The 26103-nt window shown below is 42.3% G+C and overlaps 1 protein-coding gene across 1 annotated transcript in view; it reads left to right on the top strand.

The window, feature by feature from the left end:
• The window catches only part of PDIA5 (protein disulfide isomerase family A member 5), a 99142-nt gene extending 75110 nt beyond the window's left edge, over positions 1–24032 (top strand). Inside the window, exons 15-17 of the mRNA XM_048072204.2 lie at positions 11743–11813; positions 20523–20657; positions 22815–24032. Of these exons, the coding sequence (XP_047928161.2) occupies positions 11743–11813; positions 20523–20657; positions 22815–22895 (287 nt within the window). The 3' untranslated portion in view covers positions 22896–24032. The remainder of the gene's footprint in view (positions 1–11742; positions 11814–20522; positions 20658–22814) is intronic.
• The last annotated feature ends 2071 nt before the right edge of the window (positions 24033–26103 follow it).

Genomic DNA, 26103 nt, shown 5'->3' with positions numbered 1-26103 from the left:
TGTTCAGTGGTCGAGATAGTTGCTTCCAAATAGACTACAAAAATGAATCATCTCTGTCAGAAGCAGGAGGTGTCTGTAATAAAGCATCAGTAACATCCAAACGATGGGGAAGACAGAGCGAGAGGGGGAGGTTGCTTTTATTTATTTTTATTTTATTTTTTTTAAGATCATCCCTTTCTAAGGGGAAGGGCTTGGTGCTGAGCAAATTCATTCCATTCCTAATTTTTTAAAAAACAAAAGGTAAGTGTTCTAAAACAAAACAAAGAAGACTTTTGGCAGCAATGAGAAATAATAGGGGAAAAACGCTCCCTTTTAATGGCTTGTAAGGGCAGCAGTTGCCAATGTTATTAACTTGCCAAATGGCCTCAATTTGTGGGACTCAACAGGGTTCACAGAATGAATATTTTTAATAAATACTTTGCTGGGAGCTGATTTCCGGTTTTGCTTCTTTGTTCAGTGGTGAAACTTTTCCTTCACTGGAAATTACTTTTGTCAGCTGGAAAAGGTTATTCTCTGGTGAAGCCTGACCCACAGGGGTTACGCAAAGAACACCTCCAAATAAACGGTACCGAGGATGATTTTAATGAGGTATTTTTGTATTGTATTGAGTTAGCGGCTGTGCAGTGACAAATGGAGATGCAATTAAAACACATCAGCAGCCTCCCTGGCTCTTCACTTTTTTAAAAAAGCTTTTTCTTTTAGGACTGGAAGAAATGAATGAGGGTGCTTACTCTGTTTTGCATTTGATGAAATCACAGAAGACTCTGTGACGTTTATAAGGTTTTGTTGTTGTTGTTTTTGCTAAAAGGTGGGCATTGTTCTAAGTTGCTCCTGGGAGATGGCACCGGGGTATTGTTCTGGTGTGCAACAGAAACGTCCTTTTGGCTTCCAGTTGAAGCAGGAATCTGACTGTGAGGCATCATCGCTGTCTGATGGGTTGTCCCCTGGCCACCTAGCAGCAGGAAATTGGATAGGGAGCAAGGTTTTTGGTTCTGACTGTAAATCAGTCCTGCCTGTCCCTGTGCATCTCATCAGCAGTGCATAGAAAGCTGAAGGCTACAGCAAACTTGCATTAATTTTACCCGCAGGCTTTGTTCGAAATACTGATAATCCTGCTGCTCTGTTTCTGTATCCTGGTATGCTCCTCTGTCTCTTCACAAATAAACTTCCCAGTTTCTTCTGCCCAAGGTTTGTGCTGAGGAACGTGCATGGCAGAAAAGCCCTTAGCTGAGACTCCTTGCCAGACTGGGTCGCACAGAGCGGGTTTTGGCCATTAATGCTAACAGCCCACTCCTCTCTCCTTGCTCCTGTGGCTTGAGCTGCTTTCAAAAAGCTGTTCTTAAGAAAGCAGTAATGGTTCCTTTTCCTCTCTAGCCTTTTTTGAAGTAAGCTGGGACAAAGCTGGCTGCTCCTTGTCTCTGCCCTTGCACAGGAAGGTTTGGGTCTCGGCACCGGGCAGAGCCGGGTGGCGTGGTTCTGTATGAAGGACGCACAGTGGCTGCAATAGTCAGCCAATGCCTTGGGTTAACAAGGTCCAAATGCACTGAGCACAGCAGCACAGATGCGTCCGGTGCCCTGTGATAGCCTCTGCGTGGCTCTCACCAGGTGGCTTTCCCATCGTTTGCGAGCACGTCTTGTTAAGTTTTCATTAGGAGGTCGTACCAGAGTCTGAACAAAATGTGCATGTTTGTAAATGAAGCTTAAGCTATCAAAAATATTAAAAACATGCTGAACAGAAAGAATCCGTTTCAAGGCAAAGACCCTTGCAGGAAGGATTTTCTGGTTGTTGACTGAGGCAGGAGCGAGGTCTGGGCCCTCTGATAATGAGGCTTCAAATCCTGCGTGGGCTGGCATTGCAGAATTTCGATATGTCAGCTCTGCCAGGAACACTTTCCTCCTGCAGTAGTGGTGCTCCTGCTACAGACTCACGTTAGCGAGGTGCATTCCTGGTGGTGCAAATAGTGCTGATGCAACAGGGCCCATCAGCAGGCTGGTTTTGATAAAGGGTGAATTTATAGAGTGGTCTCTGCAATCAGGCTGTCAGAACTGCTCTTAGCCCCAGTGTTCGTGTCAAGGCTCTTAATTAGTGCAGAGAGAACACTTTTGTAACTGCTCTTAAAACGCGAGTTGGGGCACTTCACTGGGCCGCACGTAGCTGTGGCTAGTGTTCGGAGCAGGCTGTCATGGAGCTGGGGCATTAATCCTTAATTTATCTGGGTGATCCAGTTCCCCTTGTTTTGTAAAACAGGATTCGTGTTTTAAATCTGTAGCGATCCTACAATGCTACAGCTGCTTGAATTGGCGCAAAGAATATTACCGGTATCTGAATGGTTCAGGCTGGTGAGAAAGGGAGGAGGATTTGGAGTGCATCCCCTTGCCCTGTGAAGCTCTCCCGCAGGCGGCACAGCCGTAGTGGTGCGAGGCCACGTACAGCCTGCCCGGGGTGCACCAGGAGACATTCACCTCCAGCTGTGCCACCCACCCTGGTGCGCTGTTGCCAAACGCGCTTCCAGTAAGACAGACGCTTTTGCTGGTGATGCAACGTGGTCGCAAGGGGGGCTGGTTTCGAGCCTCGCTCGGTGCAAGCGTGATGGCGTGGTGTGAAGCTGGGCCTCCCCTGCTGCTCTGCCAGACCGCTGCCAGCCCAGAGCAGTTTGCTTTCGGAGTACCAAGTGCGTTCACTGGCGTGTTAGATGGCAGAATTATTTCATATGCTTTTATACTTTAGCTGTGTTTGTAATTAACCGAGGCTGATGTTTGGTTCCAAAACCACAGCCGTACCCCTGCTGTTGTCTGCTTTGGTGCCACGTGGGGCGGTGATGGACCTTATCTAGAAATCCAGGTCTCCTGGAACTGACACAGTAGTTGTGTTCTGGATGTAGCTACTGATCTTCAGCCTTTTCTGGCTCACTGTGCAGCTTTCCCTCTTAAGGGATTGCTTGGTGCTGTATGCTAATTGCTGTCATCATTAGTGATTCACCGCAGCCAGTCGTGTCCTTGTCTTCTGCAGTGGGTAAAACAGTCCAAGGGTTTTGCACTGAACCTCTCCCCAGTTCTTACCTTTGCAGCTTGCCTGTTCTGATGACTTTGCTGCCACTGCAGTTGCTCATTTCTAAGGCTGTGGTTTCCAAAGGTTTGGTTTTATGTGTTCTTGTTCTCCTCTGTATACCTCAAAGTGCTGCAGAGCAAACACGTAGGTAAAGCTGGGCGCTAATTCAGTGCACGCCATATACAAACTGACCAAATATCCTTCAAGGGTTAATGCAGTTCAGCAAGCAGTAGGTGATTTCTCAGCCGCTTTCACGCCAGGTAGAAGTTTAACCACACAGGATTTTGGAAACCAGCAGGAGGAGTTTCTGCTGTAAGCGTGCAGTTGCACAGCACTTAAGGGTGTATCATTCCTATGCCAAATGGCTGAGAGGCAGACAAGTGCAGTGCTGCTATGGAGAAGTGGTGTTTTTGTCCAAGACGCTCAAAGGCACTGAAGTAAATTGGCCCTCCAGCTCCTGCAAGCTTTCAGTAATAAGCTGGGTGCCTGTTGTCGTCTGCAGGAGGGAACTGCATCTTTTGCACCAGGAGTAGATAAAACGATCTCTGTTTGGTGTTAGCACAGTGCTTCTTGACTTCATGGGGCTGTGCTAGCAACTAATGTATCCCTGCAGCAGCCATGGGAGGTAGGTATCATTGTGCCAGATACACATTTCCAAAAATGAAGATACAGAAACTGAAACTTGTCTGAGAGCGTTGTGGTGACAGCAGAGCCAGGGATGCTACTCGGGAGTTCTCAACTCTCACCTCTGTGTGCATTTTCCCTTTCTTGTAAATGCCCTCTTTCTCTCAGAAAATCATAGGAAATTGGTTTGAAAAAAATGTTTTAAGAGATCTTATAAAAACAGTACCCTAAAGGAGAGTCAACTATACTTAAATCCTCTAGAAGCTTCCTTCAAAGCCCAGAGCAGAACAGAAAGTCCCTTTAAAGTTGACAAAGTAATTGTTCAGATCAGTTAGGAAAACAAACAGGCAAACAAACAAAAACCCCACCACATGTTGTGAAATCAGTAGTAGGCTGCCTGTCATGGTTAGGAGTAGCGAGGCGAGCCCTGGTCGACCTGATGCTTAAATGAAAACCTCATGACCTTTTTCATATCAAAGGACAAATCCCTCTCAATTATTAATACCTTCTGTCTTGGAAATATGATTATGCTATGTGTCAGGTCATGTTGTAAAATGAGCTTTGGTTCCAGATATTCAATTAGAAGGCCCTCCACTTTTCTACTGGAGGAACAAAAGCAAATTAACCTTTCAGTAACATCTCCAAATGCCTTTCTCAAATCTGCCTGTGATTTCAATAACTTGTGTAGCTACACAAATTGTGTTAGTTTAAGCAGTATATCCATTTTCAGCTCTTATCTGTGCAATTACTGCCCATGGCCTGCCTTCCCTTGATTGACCAAGTAATATTCTTGTTTTAATTCTGGCTAATCACTCGGAACTCTTGAAGTGGAAACAGGCTTTGCTTTGCTGTGCAATCTACAAGCTCCTGGGTTTCCTTTGATAGCTGCACAATGTGCTGCTTTCTCTTGCTTAGAATAGCAGTCATTTGAAAACCAATAACGGAGGGCACTATCTCCCCCTGTTATTTTAGCCGGCGATAATTTCAAACAGAGACAGGGAGTCAGAAAGTCATTCCACGCTCTGCACCTCGCACGCTGAGGGTGCCATCCTGCCGCATGCTGAGCCCGCCGAGGCCCCGATGCTTTTGCAGGGGCATGAATGGAGTCAGCCCCTCGCAGCCGTGCTCCTGGCAGGCAGGATTGCGGACCCCGAGTCACTTAACCTCTTCCTGACTCCATTTAACCTTGGGTGTAATGAAAGAGGGGGATAATCATGTCTTTTTCTCCTAGGGGCAATTTGAAGCGTAATTAATTGATGCGTTTGAGATCATCCATTGAGAGATGCTGAAGGGGGAGAGGAGCCCTTCCTCTTGCTGAGGACAGAGCACAGCCAGCACAAATGCCACGGTCTCTCAGATGTCACTGGGCTTTCAGATCTCCTCTAAGGAGTCGGTCAGGACTTTGCTCTGAAAATACTGACAGTTGAAGTTGCCATATTTGATAAGGAAAGTCTGCAACATTAAAATGTAGGCATGTTTAAACTCTTTTTGAAAAATCTCACATAAAATATACGCGCCTGGCTTGTGACTGTACTTGTCAGGTTTTATTACGTACAAGATGCTAAAAGCACGTGCACAGACAAAGTTGGCAGGATTATACATCGTTACATATTAATGGTGGGCAAAAAGTACAGTATAGTCCTGTCTGAAGGCAAAGCACCCGATCTGTGCTGGTAGAGCCACCTTGGTTGGGGTGCTCTGGTCAGGGTCAGCAGGGACCAACATCCTCACCTGCCCTGTGTGGCACTGCAGCTCCCGGCCATGCAGGAGACTCGTACCAGGACAGCAAAACCATCCTGCCTTTGTAGCGGCTTCAGCTCAGCAGTGCGAGTCAAGGACAGGCTGTGGTCTGCTAAGGTAGAGAACCACCACGCGAAAACAACTCTCTTAGAAAATTCCCTTTCAAATGAAAAATCACTGGTGATGGGAAATGTTTCTTGTCTGAATTTGACCAGCTTCTGCTCCCAGCCAGCTCTGGAAGTTACTTAGCCTATGGCAACCAGCTTTTGAGTAGCTTTTTAGAGTGAAAACTGGGCTGATTCATCTAGATTTCTGTCACTTCTTAATCTTTGGATTTCAGCTATTGACTTACTTGAGTTTCTTGACTCCCTTTCCCATGAAATGTGCCATTGAACTCAGTTCTTGATTTGTGGACTGAGAACTGCAGGCAGCAGTTAGGAGGTGCTAGGCATAGAGGCCCTCTCCCTCTCCACACCTACTTAATATTTTCATTTACACATTCAGTAAAGTTTCTTCTGACAACTCCATTTTCTTTCAAAGCTATTGCTAGTATTGTTTTGGATTCTTTTGCTTCTAATGCGTTTAAAGCCCCTTATATATTTAAAACATCATTATTACCTCTGCTGACTGTAGATACTGCTTTGATGTCCATTTGCTTCCTTTATCTGTTTTGTACAAATTGTTAGCTTTTGATTTATATTCATTAAAAACAGCTTCACCTTTCTTCTGTGTGCTATGCTAATACGGCTTCCACTCTTCTAAGGAAACTGAATTAACCTTGTACTGCTCAGCTGTAGAGAGGTTATATTGTATTACCGCCCTTTGTAGTTTCAAATTTAAAAAAGCATGAAGTAACTTCAAGGACCTTTTTCATATTTAAGCAAGTGGAAACCTGCATCTTATGGAAGCAGAACTTGCTTCCTTTAGGCAATTCTGAGAATTTCATATAGTTTTATTTTAAATTTAATAAGGTGACTGTTGTCCAACAGGGTGCATCTGCTTCACGCACTAGTCAGGAGACATCTTTATAATTGTTATCTGGTCCTAATACTTTAATACATCGGAGCTTTAAGAATCTCTTTTTTTTTTTACCTTGTCATCTCTAAACAATTCACTTGGTTAAAAAGAGAAACCCTGCCAATGAAAAATTCTCCATTTGAATCTAATAACGATATGTAGGTTATTCACTTGATTGTTTGATTGCTTTGAAAGTCTCTTTTGCCTTCCACCTGCATCCCGTGGGACCCTGCAATTATGGGAAATGTTTACAGTTGTGCATACAGGATATTATTTCTGGGGTTTTACTGAATTACTACAACATATGTCTGATTACTCTTATATCTGGGGTAGTGTGCACTGTTTTTTAATATCAGTTTCGTGTGTTTCTTACCTTGGCTGACAAATGATTTTATGTTGTTTTTCCTCGGTCTGCTTTTTGTTTAAGAAAAAAAAGTTTGCAAGGTGACATGAGCACTTGGTACATTTTTCTGTTTTCTGTGCAATGTCTTGGTTTTGCATGGTTGCCAACTTCTTGTGATATCATGTTGGAAACAGCATCCAGCTCAACCCTGTGGTCATTCATTTCTTCAGAGTCCTCTAGCCTGTGTTTCCACGAGGATTAATCCTGTTTGTGCTGGTTTCTCCAGCACCTCTGTGTCCACAAACCACATCCAGCTCACTCATTCTTTCCTCAAATACACACAAACTACACTGTACCATGTTCCTGCTATCAGCAAATTCAGCCAGCACAGAATAAGCTGGGTTGTATGTTTCCCCCTTCAACTCCCCAGGAAAGCACTAGCTTTCTTTTAAACGTCTCACTAATTAGAGATTTAATCTGGCTCCTGTGCCAGCCCCTCAGTGACCATGGGTCTGCATAAAAGCTGCTTGCCTGCTTGATTTCCCTCGTTTGCCACTCATCAGCCATTCCTCTTGAATTTTTACCTACAGAAGCTGTATTTTTCATGTACCAGATCTATCGAGAACTACTTGGTTTTTAAGGTCAGCGATGTGACGGTGCCCATGTGACTGTACTGCAGTGTCTTCCCAGACCAACTTGACAGCATGAATACTGAAGAAAAAATAAACTGTAGAAAATACTGGGTTCACGTAAGATTTTAGCTTTGTAGTACAAAGGCAAAGAGAACGGAGGAGTCCCTCTGTTGCAGGTGTTCTCGTGTGGATCCATGGATGTGTGGTTTAACAGGCAGTCTCATCTCCTGGCAGGCTCCAGTGGTCAGGCAGAGCAGGTAGCGCTGTGGCTGTGTGGAAGGGCCTCTAGAGTGCAAGATTTTGAGCACAGAAAGGTGAGAACAGCTGGACAGAGTTGTAATAACGTTGTGTCATTTGCCGATCAGGAACAGAGAACAGCCCTAACACATGCTATTGCATGTGCGTTAGACTTGGAGCTTTCTTGCTTGCCCGCCAGGTGATGCAAGTGTGTTCCTGCAGTAGGAAATGAAGTTAGCTCAAGGTTTTCAGAAGCGGTTAGAAGTTTTAACCACCAATGCTGGGATCCCATCAAAGGGGTGGATGTTCCAGGAGCAGATTTCTTACAGATTTCTCAAGTCGCACAGGAAATTACTGCTCAGTTCTTGTCTGCTGTTAACCCCGTTGAGATCAGATTTGATAATGATGTAGAAACGAATACAGAAATGGGTAAAGCAAAGCCCTGCACCGATGTTAGAGGTCTCTGCTGCCAGATGTGCCATTTCCAATGCTGATCAATTGAAAATCCACCTCTTGGCCTTGTAGGAAGCCTGTGCTTCTTCTGTAGCACCCAAATTAATTAAGTAAAATGTAATAAATCTTCCTATTTTTATAGTCTGTAGTGCCTTACTGTCCTATAAATACTACTGAGAGGTGGGTAGGACCTTTTGATTCTTGACACCTTACCCACACCTTCAGATGCCACCAGTTTAATCTCTTTCCGCTACAGCCCATCTGGAAAATCCTTTCTAAGGAGTCCACACGCTTTCCTATCCTCGTGTACAGCGCTCAGTACATTTCCTTTCTTTTCACTTTCAAATCTGGAAGATAGTGTTAACACTTAAAATAAATGTGTGATAGTGGGTGTGAAAATGGAATGGGGAGAACAAGTTTTCCGTCTGTCAAAATGAAGACATCAACCTCTGCTTTTATTTTTTTGGCATGTGTGCTTTAAATAGAATGACTGGGTTGGGTGGCTTCCAAGTGTTTGCTACATTTGGCAATCCTTCTAAGTTGTAACAGATGAAGTTCTGCTATTCCATATGATATGCTCCTTCCCCCTTTTTTTGGTGACTCCTTGAAGCTCCTTGGGAATTCAACACAATATTCACATCTGTTCCGTGGATGGATGTCCAAGGCTAACAAAATGCCTACTGGACTTGGAGTTAGCTCCGCCAAAAGCCATATGGTTGTGTTTTCGTTTTGCAAGCACTGTGCAGTAAAGAAAGCAGGTTGGGCCAAGAGAGAAGAGAAGGGAGTGGAGAAGAGGGATGGAGCTTCAGATCAGTAAATGAAGGTAAATCTTTTTTTTTTTCCTTTGGTATTAGAGTGGGAAGATGAGATGATTACAGAAAGAGGAAATGAAAACTGTAAGCATAGATTTTTTTTTTTTGAATTACATGGCACTCGTCTCCTCTGTATGGTGCTGTTGACTGTAGCCTCAAGACATGTTTTGTTTTGCCTACCTTTTTCAAAAAAAGTAACAGTCTGGATAATTGGATGCTCCTTTTTGGCCACTTAAGTGTGCATCTTTGCAGAGGACCATGCTCATGGCCCTTCTTGATGCCACCTATTGAACTCCATGAAGCAGCACTCACCAGGGCGGAAGGAACATTGAACGTCTGACACTTCTCTGGGCAGTCACCAGCTAAACTCCCACACGGGCTTTCTTACCAGCTGTATGATGGCCCCTGTAAAAGGGCAGCTTGCATTTTAACAGCCGATTTCTGTGTCTGAAAAACTATGCTTATTTGTCATTTCATGTTCCAGTCTTCTAGAAGAGCGTGGCTCATGGAGAGCTCTTACTGCTGCAACCTTAGAGGGAGCTTAGAGTGAGTCCTTATCAAAAGCCCCATCCTCAACAAGTCCAGCACCCACGAGGTGGGAACAACATCTACTGATGTATCACAATAAAAGAAATATCTTTTACTAAGAGTTTGAAAGTTGCTGTTTGGTGAAATTTAAATTCAAAGCTCAAGATGATGAGCAGAAAGGGGGACCTGAAAAGATTCAAGTTCTTCAGAGTCTATGTTATAGTGCAACAGCTGGGTACCTTGCTTTCCAGTAAACTACAGCATGTGAACATGTAGATTGCAGCGAGTGCTCCTGTTCTAGGGCAGTCTGATTTTCATATTTTTTGACTCTGAAATTATTTTTAGATAGTGGCACCAGTTCTGATTTATTTCTGTACAGCAATGTTAACGGGCCAACCAAGGCTTTCACCCCACAGTACAGGACATTAGCCAAGATGTGTCAAGAGACAGGCTTGACCTGAAGGCTTGTCAGTCTCAGGCAGACAGGACAGGCAAATGGTGGGAGAGAAAATGGGTCACTGACGTGGGCTTATGGACACGGGAGCAGTGCCTGGCAGCCTGGGGCACTGATATCCTCCTCTTCCTTTTCTTTCTTGACTGTTTTCTCCCTGACTAATGTCAAACTGCTCAAGAAAGTTAATAGTTTGCAAGCTGTGGAGGATGTGCACTGTCTCCCACGGAAACACAGCTGCCTTCAGACAGACTGCCATCATGTTGCATAAAGAGTTTGAGGCCAGTGAGGTGGATTTGAAGAAATGCCTCAGTTTCCCAGGAAATTTTCCTTTGACTTTTTGGCGCTGTTAGTTACTGCATAAACTCTTGGTGGCATTTACACACATCCCATTCTGAAGAAGAAGAAAAATTAAAAGCAGTGCATCTAAGGAATGAAATCGCCTTTTGGTCAAGATGAAAGGAGCATGCAGTTTTTCCTTTGTGAGAAGGGATGCGCAGAGTTTGTGCACAGATGCTGTTTTTCTTGTCACCCAAAAGAGCGAGTGCAGTTTGAGACAGTGGCTTTGAGCCTCAGAGGGTATTTGTTCAGCACTGACTAAAAAGCAACGCAGCCACTTATTTACCAGTGTTTTACAGTGACAAACAACAGCACCATAAGCTATAATTGAAGCTTGTGAGCAATTCATCTGTTTTGTTCTGTTCTTATCCAGAAATAATACCACGATGAACTCTTGTGCTTTTTTAGTTACATGGGCTTGAGAGAAGTGCATCCATTCCTTTTTTTCCTGCATCTGAGCAGAAAAAGTGACCTGAGTGTTTGCTTGGGAACAACTTCTTTATGCTACACTTGAAAAAAATAGTCATAGATGCGGGTACTTTTTTCAAAGCCTTAGTATTGATATTTTGTGAGTAGCTTAGATTAATCAGACAATAAACATTGCTTCTGAATTAAGAGCACTCCAATCTGAATCTTGAATCAGGAAGGCAGTTCCTGTTCCTCTTGGTACGTGTTCTTTTGAAATGTTTGAGTATATTTAGTGTACGTTTAACCAGGGGATGAACTGGCCCTTTGTTCAACATGGCTGTGGTACCACCAAGTGTCAGCCAGGCTCCCACACAACACATTGGGGTTCTTCCACACTGTCTAAAAGTCTTCTGGGGTTGTCCGTTTTGTGGTAGGGTGGAAGGAGAGTTGAGGATGGCCAGCAGTAGTCATCCTAAGCCAGGACTCTGTTCTCCATATGTGAAGACGTGTTGCCTGCTGGACTTGCTCTTCTTCCCCTCACTTGTGATCCCAATGCCTTGGCTCTAACAAAGGCAATTCCCAAACATGTCTAAATGCTCCTCCTGTTTTTTTAATATAGAATTTTTATTCCAGCAACTTCCTTTCCGAACTCCAGCCTCCTCCCGTTCACCACTGCATTGTCTTTATTCCCATCTCCAAATGTAGCTGCATCTGTGGCAACAGCAGTAACAGCCAATGTGGTAATACCCATGAGGAAGTACAACAGAGTGGAAATGGTTTGTCTGTTTGTGGTTAGTGATCTTTCAATGCACTTAAGTGACTGGTTGTAGGAACCAGCCCCTGATCCCTATATGGGATGTCACTTAAACGTAAATATCTGCTTGTGTTGCTTGCAGTTGGAAGAATTTTAAATGCGTGCTTGAGTCTGTGTAGCTGAGGCACATGGTCTACAGATGCCTAGTCCTGCTCTGCTCATCCCACAACTGGAGAACTCTAGTCTAGAATTGTTTTTAACACAAACTTTCCCCTAGTTCACCTCTGTGTCTTGAGTTTGTCACAGTACCTTATTTACAACTAACATTTATGCTTTTTCTTCGTGTGTCAAACAGGGTGCCCACACTGTAAAAATGCCATTCCACATTTTACAACTGCCGCTGAAGTCTTTAAAGAAGATCGAAAGGTAACTTGCTGTTAATCATTTCTGAGATACTTAAGAACTTTTCCCACTGTTTGTGCTTTGCAGGCTTTGCTTATTGATCAGGTGATAGGCTTGCAGATAAAATTGATGTTAAGCTAATAGAAATGTCTCTGCATCTTATGGGTTACATCTTTCTGGTCAAACTGAGTTACATTTGTTCTCTGCGTTTTTGTTGTCTTTTCTGATTAATTCTTTGTGCAAGAATTCTTTTCTGTGAAGCAAAGCATATTATTTCTTAGTGGAAGATTAATAACAGATAACTTATGGCTTCTCCATTCCCCTTCAACTTTTGTCAGGCATAAACAGGGTGCATGCAGAGAAACCATAAGTATTGTGACAGCCCTGAGAACCTCAATCATACTTATGCAAGCAAAGATTAGTAATATATTTCTGTTGGTTGGCTGGCTTGAGTCCAGGATATTGTGCCCTTCTAGGACCCTCATGCTTCTGCCTTGAAAGTTCATCTGATGGTTGAAGCACGCCAGTAAATTTATGTGAATCAGCTGAGCCATTTTAACTGACTGTATACATGTCTGATATTAAAAAAAAAAAAAAAAGCCACTGGACTTAACCAGCTAACTACTTAAAAACCTGCTTAAACACTTATTATCTTTGACTAAACTGTGTTTCATTCTGATCTCAGTATTTGTTCTAATACCATGATTGCTTTGTGTTTCACTGCAGCATGGAAAAGATTTCAATTTAATAGGGAAATGAAGAGGTAATTCTGAAAGTTATACCCCTATTAACCTGCCTGCTACCATAAGGAAAGAATTTCTATGGTGTTTTTTTTTTCTCTTGTCTTTTCTATAACTCGCACAAGGGGCATCAGATTGTCAAGAAACAAATCATTCTTGTATCACTGAATGCATCCCATGAGAAGTCCTCCACACCCTCAGGCACGGGTTGTACATGGAAGGTTTAAAAGTTGTTCAGCTTTCAGTTCTCTTACTGCTGTAAATCTGTGTATTCAGATGCCTTTTGGTTACCTGGTTGTTCCTGAAATCTCTAAGAATGTAACCTTGTTTTTCTGCTTTCTTGGCAGTTCTAAATAAAACTGCTCTTTCCTACGTTCATTACAATTTCACTTAGAGGATATGAAGCAGATGTACCAAACAATGTGGAAGTTGCTTCTTAGAGCTGAAGGATGCATTGGCAGCCGATCTGAACCATCGTGCAGTTTATTGGACATCACGATGGTGGTAAATGCAGGCTTGTGAAACTTTCAGTTCAGACCGCAGGTTAAGAAAGGACTCGGAGCAGAGCAGTGATTGACGGTTGCAGTTCTTGATTTCAGTTTAAGGCTGAAGTGGGGAAGTATAAAATGTAATGAGTTGGAACAGGAGAGCCAGCAGGGAATATTAAGGCTGGTACAGTTTCGAAGAGGTGTGTGCAGTTAGGGAAAACGATGTTATTCCACCCTAGTGACTTATGAAAGTGCCAGGGATTGATTATCTAGGGAACACTATTTAATTGCATACAGCCATAACCTGTCAAGGTGTTTCTTGCTGCCAGTTTTTGCCCTTGCGGAAAAGAAAATAAACCTGTTTAAAACTTCAGAAGGGCACATGCCTCTTCCCATAAGCAGCACTAGGCATATTCCCATATTTCAAACCACCTGAGCTTTAAAATTTCTTTAATTTCTAGTTCCGTAGGGCTTGAAATTTCTCAGAAATAAATGCTTAAGGAGGAGGGAAGAAGTTTTTTCTTTCGTGGAAAGATTACTAAATTTCATTTTCAGTCTGTAATAGTAGCTTTTTTTTCCTTCCCCTGGAGAAAGATTTTTTTTTTCAACTTTAGCTAAGGATGGTAGCGTTTAAACCCTATCTTCTTGTCAGTAGGGGTGGTCCTTTAATTAAACATTCAATTTTGCAGAAGCCAAAGAAAAATCAAAATCACTCCAGCTGTGAATGGTTATAAATGGTATCTTAACAGGTGTCCTTTGGGAAACTTTGAGTCTTTACATGGGAATTTTGAAGACAAGCAAAACTTGAAGCTGTTTAAAACGTGTCTCTGGCTCTCCATATTCACAGGAACAGGGCAATTTTGGCGCAGGAGCCCCCCCGCAGGGATGCGTGCAATGCTCTGTACTTTTTTCATCATCTGCGCTGCTGGAGTCAGAGTTTAAAAACGCAGTGCTCAGAACATTGGCCCCAAATGTCAATTCTTGTTGGCCACATCACTGCTGGTGGTTTCAGCAGAAACATGGAGCCTGTGTGCTGGCCTGGGGCAGCTGTTGTGGCAGAACGGTTCTGGGTGTAACCAAGGAGGGCTCTGGCATAACTCAGCGTGTCTGCGTGGCTTTGTGTATCCGGGGGCATTCAGCGCCGTGAGACCAGATGAGTGGAGAGGCTCGTCCAGTGAAGCAGTTAGCATATTGCTTTCAGCTATTTAAAAAGAAAGGAAGAAAAAAAAAAAGAACAAAACACCATCCATCTGGAACATTCTTGCCTTGGGGAGCTCTGGCCTTTGCATACAGCTGCTAGGGGAAAGCCTTTGGCCTGTGTTATGCAGTCAGAGTTTTGGCAATGACTGTGTACATCAGAAGATGCAAATGTGAGTATTGTCACTTTGCTGAACAGACCGAAGAGCAGGAAGGCACGTGCATTAACTTCTCCGGAGACTCTTGAAAGGGCACCAGCTAAATCTTCGAAAAATCTGCATTCTGCCTTTTGGCTGATCCTAAAGTTCAGCTTGAAGGAATTGATTTGTGATGCTCCAGCTTGGATTAGCTGAAGGAAAGCTATTGACTCCTGAAACTCTCTCAGTAACAAATCTCTGGAACTCCCCCAGAGGGGCTGGTGTTTGACCAATCTTCTCCAGTTTCACAGAAGGCAGTTCATGTACAAATGCATTGACCTAGATCAGAGCACTGCAGCTGGAATCTAGTGAGTTTGTACAGAAACAGCAGTAGCAGAGATTGATGGAAAGACTGCAGCTCCTGAGTTGGTGTGCTAGCAGGGAGCTGCAAGTTACAGGGAAACTGCTAAGTCCCCAGTATGTATCATGCATGGGCTTCGTTGCCATGTTTTTAGGTTTGAACCATGGTTCAGCATCATGATACCTACTAAATCAGTGTATAGAGTTATCCAAATGAGTTAATATTTGAGTTTAGCCAAGAATTTGATCTCTCTTTACTTAAAAAGGATGTGTTGAATTTCTTTTTAATTAGGCTCATTAAATATGGCAATGTTAGCGTTGTACATCTTGGTGACTACTAATGGATCTTCCCTTTGCAAATAGGCCTGCTTTGAGAATAGCTGATGAATTGCAGCCATGGTAATGCTGCTGTGGTACATCAGGACCTCTAATAATGAATCATCCATTTGCAAGGCCATTTGCATTGAAAACAGCAGCTGAATCTCAACAAGCTTTAGCAGGCTAGTTCATAACTGCTGTTAGGATCCAGAACAGGTAATATAAATAGAAACCCATGGAGTAATCGTAGAGAAGAATGTGCATCTGTCTTACTCACAGGTGCTTTTAAGACATTTGGCAACAACAGACTTTTTTTCATAATCAGGTAAGTGTCATCTGGAATTGACTATACTTTAAAGCCATTGCTTAGTAGCATTCTTTTCCATAGTGCAATCTTACATTTATTTTAATTTTTTTAAGCTTATCATATATCATTCCTTTCAATATAACTAACTGAATCAATATTCAGTTAGTTATTCGCTTCCATTTTCATAACAAAAGTCAATATTAGCTCCAGCAGAGATTTATTTCATTGAATCAATAAAGCAGTGTATGGCAGTACATATTTTAGCAGGAGAGAGACTGGGATTGCAGAAGATATTTTTACTATACCATTGTGTGATGGCTGGGAGACAAACTGTTAAAATGAAAGGGGTTTAAGAATAGAAAGGAGGAGTTACCTGGGAGGTCAAGGGATCCCACTTTCAATTTTCTACAAATCTGTTTGAACCACTAGATGTAATCTTGTTTCTTAGCTGCAAGATCCCTCTAGAACAAAAATTTGCTTTCATAATTCTGTTGGAAGGCAACTCTGCTGGCTGTTGCCTGATTAGATGGTGCTGCAAATCCTTCTTTCTCTTCTGATACTTGCATGGAGGGGGAAAAAAAAGGCATCATCCTTCTGTTAGAATTGAAGCATGAAGAGATCAGTGGTCACATTTTCAGCACAACTCCTCTTCTACTTAAGCACCTAAATGAAAGTTCTGATTTTTGCAACAGGTCAGCATTCCTGATCAGACCACTTCATCTGAATAGTATGCCATGCTCACTTCCTTTTTTAAGAGCTCTTTAGAGCTAGTTGTACATTACTCACATTCAATTCAGTGCAGAGTTCAGTTTGCAACTTTACAATTAAGCTTCCACTTCTCTTTTCTGTTAAGATAAAGGTATTTTCCAGTCCCAGATGTTGCTACAGTGCTAAACTATACTGACTCTGGAATAAAGGACAAATGCATACTAACCCGATGTTGTTACTGTTATGCACACTAACCTGGTGGTATTAATTATTATAAGCTACATGCTAGTTGTGAGGAACTACCAACAACATCAAGAAAACTAGATGTATTCCAGGGAATTTCCTCTGAGGTCCACAGTCCTCTGATTGACTTCCTTTTCATTCAATAACTGTTTTGTTCCTGCTACAGTTACTGAACAGGATGGTGGTAAACCTGAACAGCATTGCCTCTGGAGAGAGAACTTCTGTATAATGATGTGTTGCCGATATTTAAGGCAGTGCAGCTTTGGGTTATGGAGAATCCATAACCCCGTGGAGTTTTGTGCATGTTGTAGATAGAGCAGTGGGCTTTTCTTCTATATTTCAAAATGGTTTTTAGTGAATTTCTCCCTCTGGCTATAGGAAAGTTAGGAAAGCTCAAGAAATTAAATTTTAGCCCTAACAATCAAACCTCCATAAAATCAATCCTGTCTTCTGAAAGCTGTTATGTTGGATTTTTTTCTTCCATGATGAACATATATACACCTAAGTCTTACACCGGCTCTTGCTGGTGAGTTTCTTGCTCACAGATTTTTATATTTTTTTTCCCCTTGTAATTCATGAGAGATGATGCCAAGTGTCTTGGTTCCTGGATATGTATCAGGGATGTATTATGTTTAATCTGTCTGAAATTTCTGGTTAAATACAGTTGTTTTTACAAGGCAAAGCATATTGGGTTTTCTACCCCGTGTTTTCCAGTGAACTGTAATGCAAGCAGGCTGCTGGTAGTTGTTTGAACATCATTTCTGAGAATGGTGTTGAAGTCTTGAAACAGTTTTTGGTAGAAGTTTTTAGGGTGGTTTGTTTTTCCTGACTCAGTTTCTTTCTTTAATGATATAGAAAAACTCATTGTCTGTAAGATTGAGGAGAAGAAAACATCCCCGCAATGTATGACTGCTCGCTTAGCCCAGAACTCAAGCAAAGACTTCCTTTTTGTGGGCTGCTGCTTTCTATGTGCAGTACTTCAGTGTAGCGGTGATTCACCCTAACTGAGAACTGCTGTAGTAGACTACTCTGTCAGAAATGGAGTTTAATATCCACAGCCCATGAAAACACAACCAGGATGAAGCAAGGGGCATCAGTTCTGTCTGCTGATGTTCTGGTATGTTGTGGAGTTCACTTGTCTGAAATTGATAGAATGGAGTTGGTCCTCAGTCCAGAAGTGCGGTTTGCTACAAGTGGTTTCCAGCATTACTTTTCTCTTTTTGCAGTGCACTATATTTGATCTTCCTCTGCGAGACAGGCAAGACAATTAGGAGTGCGATGCTATGGTAATGAGTGCATAGAGATGGTAGCAACCTCTATATTTAGGCTGTCTTAACATTGCCACTCTAAAGTAATCACTCAAGCTTTCCTAAGTACTCTTACTCAGCTTCTGTTGGCAGCAGGCATTTGAAATCCAGCCCCAGGATGCAGTCTTGGGAATTAGATGCGTCTCTATGAAATTTTGTGCGGGTCTGTATGAGTTACAAGTCTCCTGAAAATTTCCATTTCTCTTCTCTCACTGGCTGTAAAAATAACTGAACGGGAATGCATGATCTGAAGAGCTGGGCTCAAAATGACGTTTGTAGGAGCAGCAGCAAGTCCATGGGGTTTTGTGGGAGCTTGCATCAGGAGTGGTCCAGAGAATGACAGACCATGGGCGTATTTTCCAAATGCTACTCTAGGTGTACACGTTCCTTGCTGTTGGGTCTGTGGAGTTAAGGCATAGCATTAGGGTAACGTGACTGTTGCAGCCAGACTTAGACTGGGACCTTTGTGCCTTACTTCAGTGTATGACAAATGCACGCAGATGGAGCAGCTGAGATTCCACGTGCTGTAGAGGAGAGCTGTATCTCAATCAGACCGCTAAGCATTTCTTTCAGAGGCCACCTCCTCGTAGCCCATCAGTCATCTGGTTTGAGGCAGTAAATAAATGTGTGGTGAACAAGGTTAAAAGTGGTTTATAGGGCTGTATTCCTCCACTGTGCTGTCTCCTCTCTGCGGGTTATTCTCACCAAAAGCCTTTTATAAAGGAAGTAGGGCTCTTTCCTCCAACCAAAGCTGGTCTGGATGATTCCAGGGAGGTACAGTATAACTTCCAGTCTACTAAAACCTAGTTTTCCTAATCTCCAAGGTTTTAACTAAGAACAGATGCATCATCAGTCGTTGACAGTTCCATGTCTCAGACTGACTATGAAGATCTGGATGAGTGCACATATACCTGCCACTTTTTCTGGCTCTTGTCTCTCCCTATGTGATATTTAGAGCAGTTGGAAAAAAAAAATAGTTATTCTTCCTGCTTTCAGTGAATTAAGACTTCTAGTATTTTTTGTAAATTAATACTGTGACATCAAATAAATGTTTGTCTCCATTGTGAGTTTTCCTTTACACAGAAGTAGCGAACAGAGCTCTAAATTTTGGCTGACTGCTGAGGTCAGGAAGACATAAATACTTAGATGAAACCCTTTTGCAGTGTGTTATTCCTAACTGTTTGTTTTAACTGGCCCTGAATGAGTAGGAGTCTTTCTGTTTACAAGGAAAAAAAAAAAGTGTGTTCATAGAAACTCTCAAGAGTCCTGCTTCTGTTAATAGTTTTATTCTTTAAAAAAGAAAAACAAATTATTTAGGAATATTGCACAGTTTATGTAGTGCCTCCCATCTGAAGATAGACCCAAGTGAGATCCTACTGAACATTGTCTTATCAGGCTTTCAAAGACAAAGCAAATTACCTGAAGCTGGCTTTGCCAATCTCTTCAATTGCTGCTAGGTTAATGAGATCGGGTCTTCTCGTTTTGACAGTGTCACCATGAAACTGGAGGGCATTAAGTGATCTTTTAATTATGGAAGAACAGTTTTACTGCATCCCTAGAGTCATGCAAGCAAAAGGTATTTTGATCAGATGTTTGAAAATGGCACGTGTAATGAAAATTTGAAGATGAGATGTGGCTGCTATGAAATTAGTACTTGATACATTGTAACCCACAGTTGCAAAAATTCTTCTTCTAATTTGTTGTGTTGTTTTTTTGTTTCCATAGCTTATACTTAAAACTGCTTGCTCTTCAGCAAAGCCTGTAACGGGGCTGTGAAGGCAAGCCTGCATAGCAGCAGCGTGCGTTCGGAGCCAGAACTGCCACTCACCGAGCAGCCAGTGTGAAATCACAGCAGAGGGCTCTGCTGCTTGAAATAAAAGCCTGTGAATTGCATTTTGTTTTAACATCAAGAATGTTAAGTACAGCCCATTCTCAGTACTTCACAGGTTCAGGTTCCAAATGTCAAATGCTCTAAACTAGGGTTAGCCGGAGCTGACGCTCTGGGGCTGCGGGGCTGCACTTCCCTGCGCTCTCCTGAGGCAGGCAGGGGAGGAGGGTTGCTGCGAGCAGGCTGCTTCCTCACAACGGTTGGTTTGTGTGACAGTAGCATCTAGAGGTTTCAAAAGGAATTAAAGCCCACTTTGCTAATGGCTGTGCAGAGCATACCGTGCCCCTACATCAAAAGAGGGGCAAAAAAAAGACAGGAAAGAGAACAGATGAAGCCAGGCAGGGATTGCAACAGTAAGCACCTACTTCTCTACAGGCACTGCTCAGTAGACAACCCTTTGGCCTCTCCCCTATCCCCATTGTCCTTGGAAGAACTGAACAGGGTTCATGAAAGCTATTTGGGATAAAAATCACGAATCTTAATAGCTTGTGAGAGTGAGCTTCCATGTTTGTCCATGACCAGCAGAGGTAATGTTTCCAGGCGATGGTCGTGTCACAGAAAGGAGGTTGGGTTAGGTGGGTCCTTATGGTTATCGGTGTCACCCTGTCATGTTCATCACTTAATACTTAAAGTCCTGCAGTGTGACAGCACTGTGACCGCCATGCTTGGACTTCATTTTGGTTTAACTAATGCACCCTCTGGATTTCCTGCTTGGAGTCTAGCGCAGAGCTTCGCGAGGAGGCCAGGAAGGTGATGCGGTGTGCTGGGAGCTGAACCCACCTCGCAGCTGTGTGGGCCAGATGCTGCGCAGGCACTGCAGTGTTGTGCCGGGAGGAAGCAACTTCTGCTTTCCTCTTTGTGTGGTGTGACCCAGTGATGACTCTCTGATCTTCCTGCACAGCTGAGCCACCACAACAGCAGTTGCATTTTTGGCAGAAGACGTAGGTCTCTCCCAGCGTTAGGTCTAAGCTGCAGCAGCACCGTGACTGTGGAGCCTTCCTTTGTCTTCTGCTGCCTCACGCTGATCTCTTGCATTTCAGATCGCCTACGCTGCAGTGGACTGTGCCAAAGAACAGAATCATGACCTGTGCAAGCAGGAGGGAGTTGATGGCTACCCCACCTTCAACTATTACAACTACGGGAAATTTGTGGAAAAATATACGGGAGAAAGAGGGGTGAGTAAAAGCAGGAGTCATCACCTGATAAAGGGAGGAAGGTCTCCTCTGCCAGTACTGCCTCGCAAATGAATACTGCAGGGCAAATTTTTATCTTACTGAAAGGATATTTAACTGCTTCTGTTACTAACTTACATGGATGAATCATTGCGTACCACGCCCCTGTACATCTCTGTATTACGAATGTACTTGGTCTATTTTAGGAATGTGAGAAGAGGAAAAAGGAGTAGATTTGGTAATGCTTTGTTACATATTTTATTCTTTAAGCTGAAGTCTGCAAGTGAATTTGGACTGAGCGAAAGCAAGGGATTTATTACATGGGCTGCAGCTAGGTGCAGAAATGCCAGAAAATACAGATCTTGCTCCTGTCAGTTCTGGATCTGGATCATGCATACACTCTAAACATACTTCAGTTCCACTAGGCTGCCAAACGGTGACAGACCATTCATTTTTATAGCAGGGACAAAACTGTCCTTTGGAGACCAAGGGAAGCTAAATGTCTCATTCTCACTGAATCAGATTCACTCCTGGAACTCAGGATGGAAAGACCAATTGTGCCATCTAGCCCATGGACTGAAGTTTCATTCTTTTGTCCTGCTGTGGCCAGCTAATTATATGCTATGAGTGCAATGGGCAGAAATGGCATAATGCCTTCTGTGGTTGTAAAATGCCTCAAAATAAGGGAGCCATCTAATTATTTGCATGTCATCTTTGTCATGAGCTTCTGGACGGAGGTTATTGCTCAGCAGTGATTGATTGCTGAGAGAAGCTAGGGTCTACAAGAAAAAAAAACTTGGGGACTTCAAGCTATCCAGTGGTTTTGCTACAAGAGCCTGCATGAAAGTCATTGCTGCTGTTACAGCTCACCAAATTATAGAGAAGCATGAAGGGAAAAAAAAAAAAAAAAAGCCAAAATCTGAGGTTGTCAGTCAGGATCTTAGAGAATTCTTCATGGAGCTTCACCTCCTTGTTTTTTCCAGCATTAGGACCACAGTAATGACCATTTTATGGAGCTGATCCAGGCGTTGTTATGGATACTGCCTTTAGTTCAGATTGTGGATCTTTTCTTAAAAGTAAAGATGGGTGCAGTAGCCAACAATTAAGTAAAATTTCAGCCATAATCTTCCTCATATTTCTTACCCATGTGTATGGAAATGATATATGAAAGGTGGGATCTGTGGTGGCTGATAAAAAAGAATTTAGCAAGACAGGAGTGGTCTGAGGCCACAACAGTTGGGAGATGATTATGCCCGTGCTGGAAAGTGGACTGACTAATCTTTTGCGTGCAGCCAACCCTTTATTGGGTAAAATTAAATTACCCAACAAGAATATTGCAATCTCTCTGGTGCTGACAGCTGTGTTCCCTTTCCACCTCTCCTCAGTCCCATGGTCTTCTGCAGGATCCAGTTAGGTTTAGTTATCTACTATGGTGGTAACATTGGAGGCAGTGCTTTGCACAGTGCTTTCCGTGGAGTTTCCAGGTCTGTTCACACATCTGTTTCAGTTACAACACCTTTTGAACCACCTTTTGCCTTGCAAAAGAAGGCATTCAACAGCTTCAGAAAATCAGAAGTTTTAAGTTGTTAAAATACAAAGGTCTAGGCATCCAGATTTCAATGTTTGACCATAATTTTGATAGTAACTTGAAAAAATGTAATTCCCCTCATCTGGATGTGTGAATCATTAGCAAAACTATTATGCGATGAGGAACAGCGGCAAATGTGTATACAGCCAACAAATGATCCAATAACAGCTTTCCAAATGCCACAAATACATGTGCATACAAATAAAGCGTGTCTGAGCGTTTTCAACAAAAAGGCATAGGTGGCATTTCTGGGGACAGATTTTACCTCGTCATCTGAGTTTTAGGGCCTTTCTTCTTGTGGCCCCATCTTTTCACAGTTTCTCATGAAAAATGGTGGAATGTGGAATCTGTGTTGGTTATTTTTCCCCTCGCGTTTCAGCAGAGCAGCACTGGACCCAGAGTACTGCCTGAGGAGGCAGTGCAGAAGCAATAACTGGTCCATAGTTCATTTTCTGCCAATTTCCATGCATAAGCTAAAAGTGGTCTTGATGCATAGTTTTGATTGTGGATTTTTTTTAAAAGACCCATGTTTTTCTGTTTTTTTTGTTTTTTTTTTTTTTTTTCAAAAACAGGAGTCTGGATTCACCACTTTCATGCGAACCCTTAGAGAAAGAGACCACGAGAGAGTAGGAAAGAAGAAGGATGAGTTGTAACGTCTGCCTCAGAAGAAGCTTTCCGCTGCACTGTGAATCGTTTCAGGTCTTTTGTTAATGCACCTGAGACTTCACATATTCTCAAGACAGAGACTTTTTTTATAAACAGCCATGGCCATTTTGTACAATTTTGAAATAAAGTGAAACTACAAGATTTTTAAAAGGAAAAAAAACTAGAACGTTGCCGTAATGTTTTAAAGAAAACTTAGCATTTTCTCTCATGTTGTGAGACTATGCCCACTGACACTCCTATGCAATATTTTTGTAGTCTGTAGTGTGTCTGTAGGTGTTGTTTGATAGGGTGATTTTTTTTAAAGGTATTGCAGTACATGTTAAAAAAAAAAAAGGGGGGGGGGGAGGTAGGGGAGAACACTTTTTTTTTTTAAACCAGCAAAGGATAGTGGGACTTGTAAGACACAGATTATCCAAATGCAGTTTTACATTCTTGTGAAATAGTTACATGTTCTTCAGTGAGATTTGGGGAAACAATATTAAGGTGCTCAGGGATAAATAAGGTATTTGAATTAATGAAGACATTGACATTGACCAGTCCAGATCTGTTGATTTCATTTAAATCTCGCTATCAGGACTGTTTACATACCTTTGTAGAATGTACTGAGTTAATTAAGCCAAGTATCAAAAATCTACACAGCATGGGTAAAATTAAACTAAGCCTTCTTTTTCTGGCATCAGTACTGCCAAATGCCTCTGTAAGGTAGGAGTGATTACCTTCTAGGGGTAGACAGTTACCCTTGTAGGGTATACAGCCTCCCTTAAAAATTATGATTGGGCCGTATGAAATATTTGTTGGAAAGTGTTATGTTGAACAGCTTTGATAAATGCATAGTACTTCTGATAATGCAGTAATTATGTATATTAATGTTTACACTCCAAAAGTTTATCTGCTTTTGTATGTTGGAGATTTCCTTTTTTGTTTGTTAAGGAGTTGCATAAACAATCTCTTAGCCAAAATCATCACTGTAAAAACTGTATTAGCAGCAGCAGTTGATGTGTTACACTTGATGCTTTAAAAAAAAAGACATTGATCTGGAGGTACTTATGTCTTCACAGGAGGGAAGAAGAAAGGGCAGGAAGTTGTGATTCACTTTGAATGAAAAATAAATTTAAAAAAGATAATTACTCTTATTGTTAATCAGCCTTGTTCAACTTGGATTGCCCACCTCACCACCTCATCTTGCTGCGGGCAGCCCGGTGCCCGGCTGTGCTGGGTGGCACTGCGGGGTGCCCAGCTCTGCGGGGATCGGCGTCTGTCCACCTGGGCACTCAGCAGGTGGACAGAAGAGCTTTTTACAGTGAGGTACCATGCCTTGGCTCTGACATCTCCCTTTTGCTCCTCAAGCTGTCTGTCTCATTGTCTTTTGCTAGTTTGGAGGCTCGGTGAAAGCCGTGTTAACGGACAGCTCAGCGCGGTGCTGCTTAGGGGGTGGATGGCATCTCACCTCCATTCCCCATGCAGTTTCGTCCTCTCTTGCCCAGTTAATGGCATTGTATGGTTGGTGTTTGTTAAGCTGCTGAAGACATTAGTGAGTAATCTGGAATACCAGCAGCCTGATTGGCCTCGTATGGTTGCCAGCTTGTTAACCATGATATAAATTTAAACAGTGATGGAGCTGTGCCAAGTATGTTCTCTTATTAGGCACCTGATGAGTCTCTGCACTCAAAAAAAAAAAAAAAAATCAGCTGCCTGGTAGTACATAATATCCTAGTGTGAAAGTAGCTTAATTTATTAAGTCTCTGACTTTTTTTTCTTTTGTGTTAGCATAGTTGCTTCAGGTTGTGTTCAGTGCTTTTGGAGAAGGTCATGATAGTTCTCTCTTTCGAGCTATCCTCATGTTTGGTAGCATGTGTTTTGCCCTCCATTTAAGAAGTAATGTATATTGATGCCATTTGATTCGAAACAGGAATTCCTTTAATTCCTTTGCTTACTAGTAGTCTATCAAGTATGATAGTTCAGAACTTACTGCAGTTTTTTTTGATCTGAGTCAAAGCAGCTGGCACTAAGGAAGGCAAATAGCCTCCAGAAATGCTTGAGCAGTAGGCTGTTGCTATGTTTGTGCTAATTGCCGAGAAATGCGGACTTCTTTTAAAGACGAAAAATAAATCAATGAAATCATAGCTTGCCAATAGTGATATCACTTTTCAGGATCATTCTGAATTACAGGCTTTCGTAAACGTTTAGGATAGGACAATTGCACGCTGTGCTTCAGAGCAGTAATTCCTTACAGCTGGTTATAACATAACAAAATTAAAAATAAGGATTTTTGTTTTTCCCTTCAGTCTTTTGTCAGTTACTTCTTGGACTCAAGCTTTTCTTTTTTTTTTTTTCCTTGGCTAATCATGTGTTAATTCACAGATATAAAGTATTTGAGAATACATTAACTTCTGTTACAGGGTCACAACTCATCTGGTTTATAGTCTGATTTTTTTTTTTAAATCCAGTTCTGAATACCATAAACAATTACATCAAATGGCTGACGGGAGTCTTAGTTAATGTGAACTAGATTATGCTATGATCTAGGAGCTTTACTTCCAAGGCTGTTTAATTAGCAGGCCAGGTTTGAATCTCAGTTACTCTGTTGTAATTCTGTTGCCTCCAGTAAAGAAAATGTTCAGTGCTTGTATTTAGTAGTGAAGTCAGCTTGTTTATATTTGTTTTGGTCAAATTATGATGAAATTGATTTTTTTTTTCTATGAACTGTGAATAAGAAGTATCTTGCATATAAGAGCTCTTATTCTGGGTAAAACGGCCAACTGTTCAAACAGACATTCAGACTTTCCAGGCAGTCGTGGTGGATGCATAGCTTAGCCATTCATAAGCACATGGGAATTTCTGCTGTGGTTAAAAATGAGTAATCTGATCTTTCAAATAATGAATCATTTATCAGCAAGAAATTTAATTGCTGATAACAAATGGGTTGCAGTGAATCAGAGGTTCTGCTCTTGCAGTTATGGGTTTGGCCTTTCAGCCTTTTAAGGGGTGTTTGATATCTGCTACACAGTTAACCCTAACAGATAAAATCTTGTTGGGGAAGGGTACATGTACACCAGCAGAGAGGTTGAGCAAGCATTGTATGTTGTTTTGTTCCTCAGAGGTTTAAGCGAGATGTAAATACCCCACTGGTTTGTGCTTGACCTGTTTTGTAGTCAGACCAAGATACCAAGGGTAGCAGGACCAAATTTTTGTGCA

Source organism: Anser cygnoides, chromosome 6 (genome assembly GCF_040182565.1).
Source record: "Anser cygnoides isolate HZ-2024a breed goose chromosome 6, Taihu_goose_T2T_genome, whole genome shotgun sequence".
Classification (NCBI taxonomy): Eukaryota; Metazoa; Chordata; class Aves; order Anseriformes; family Anatidae; genus Anser; species Anser cygnoides.
This window is presented reverse-complemented; position numbering and strand designations above follow the sequence as displayed.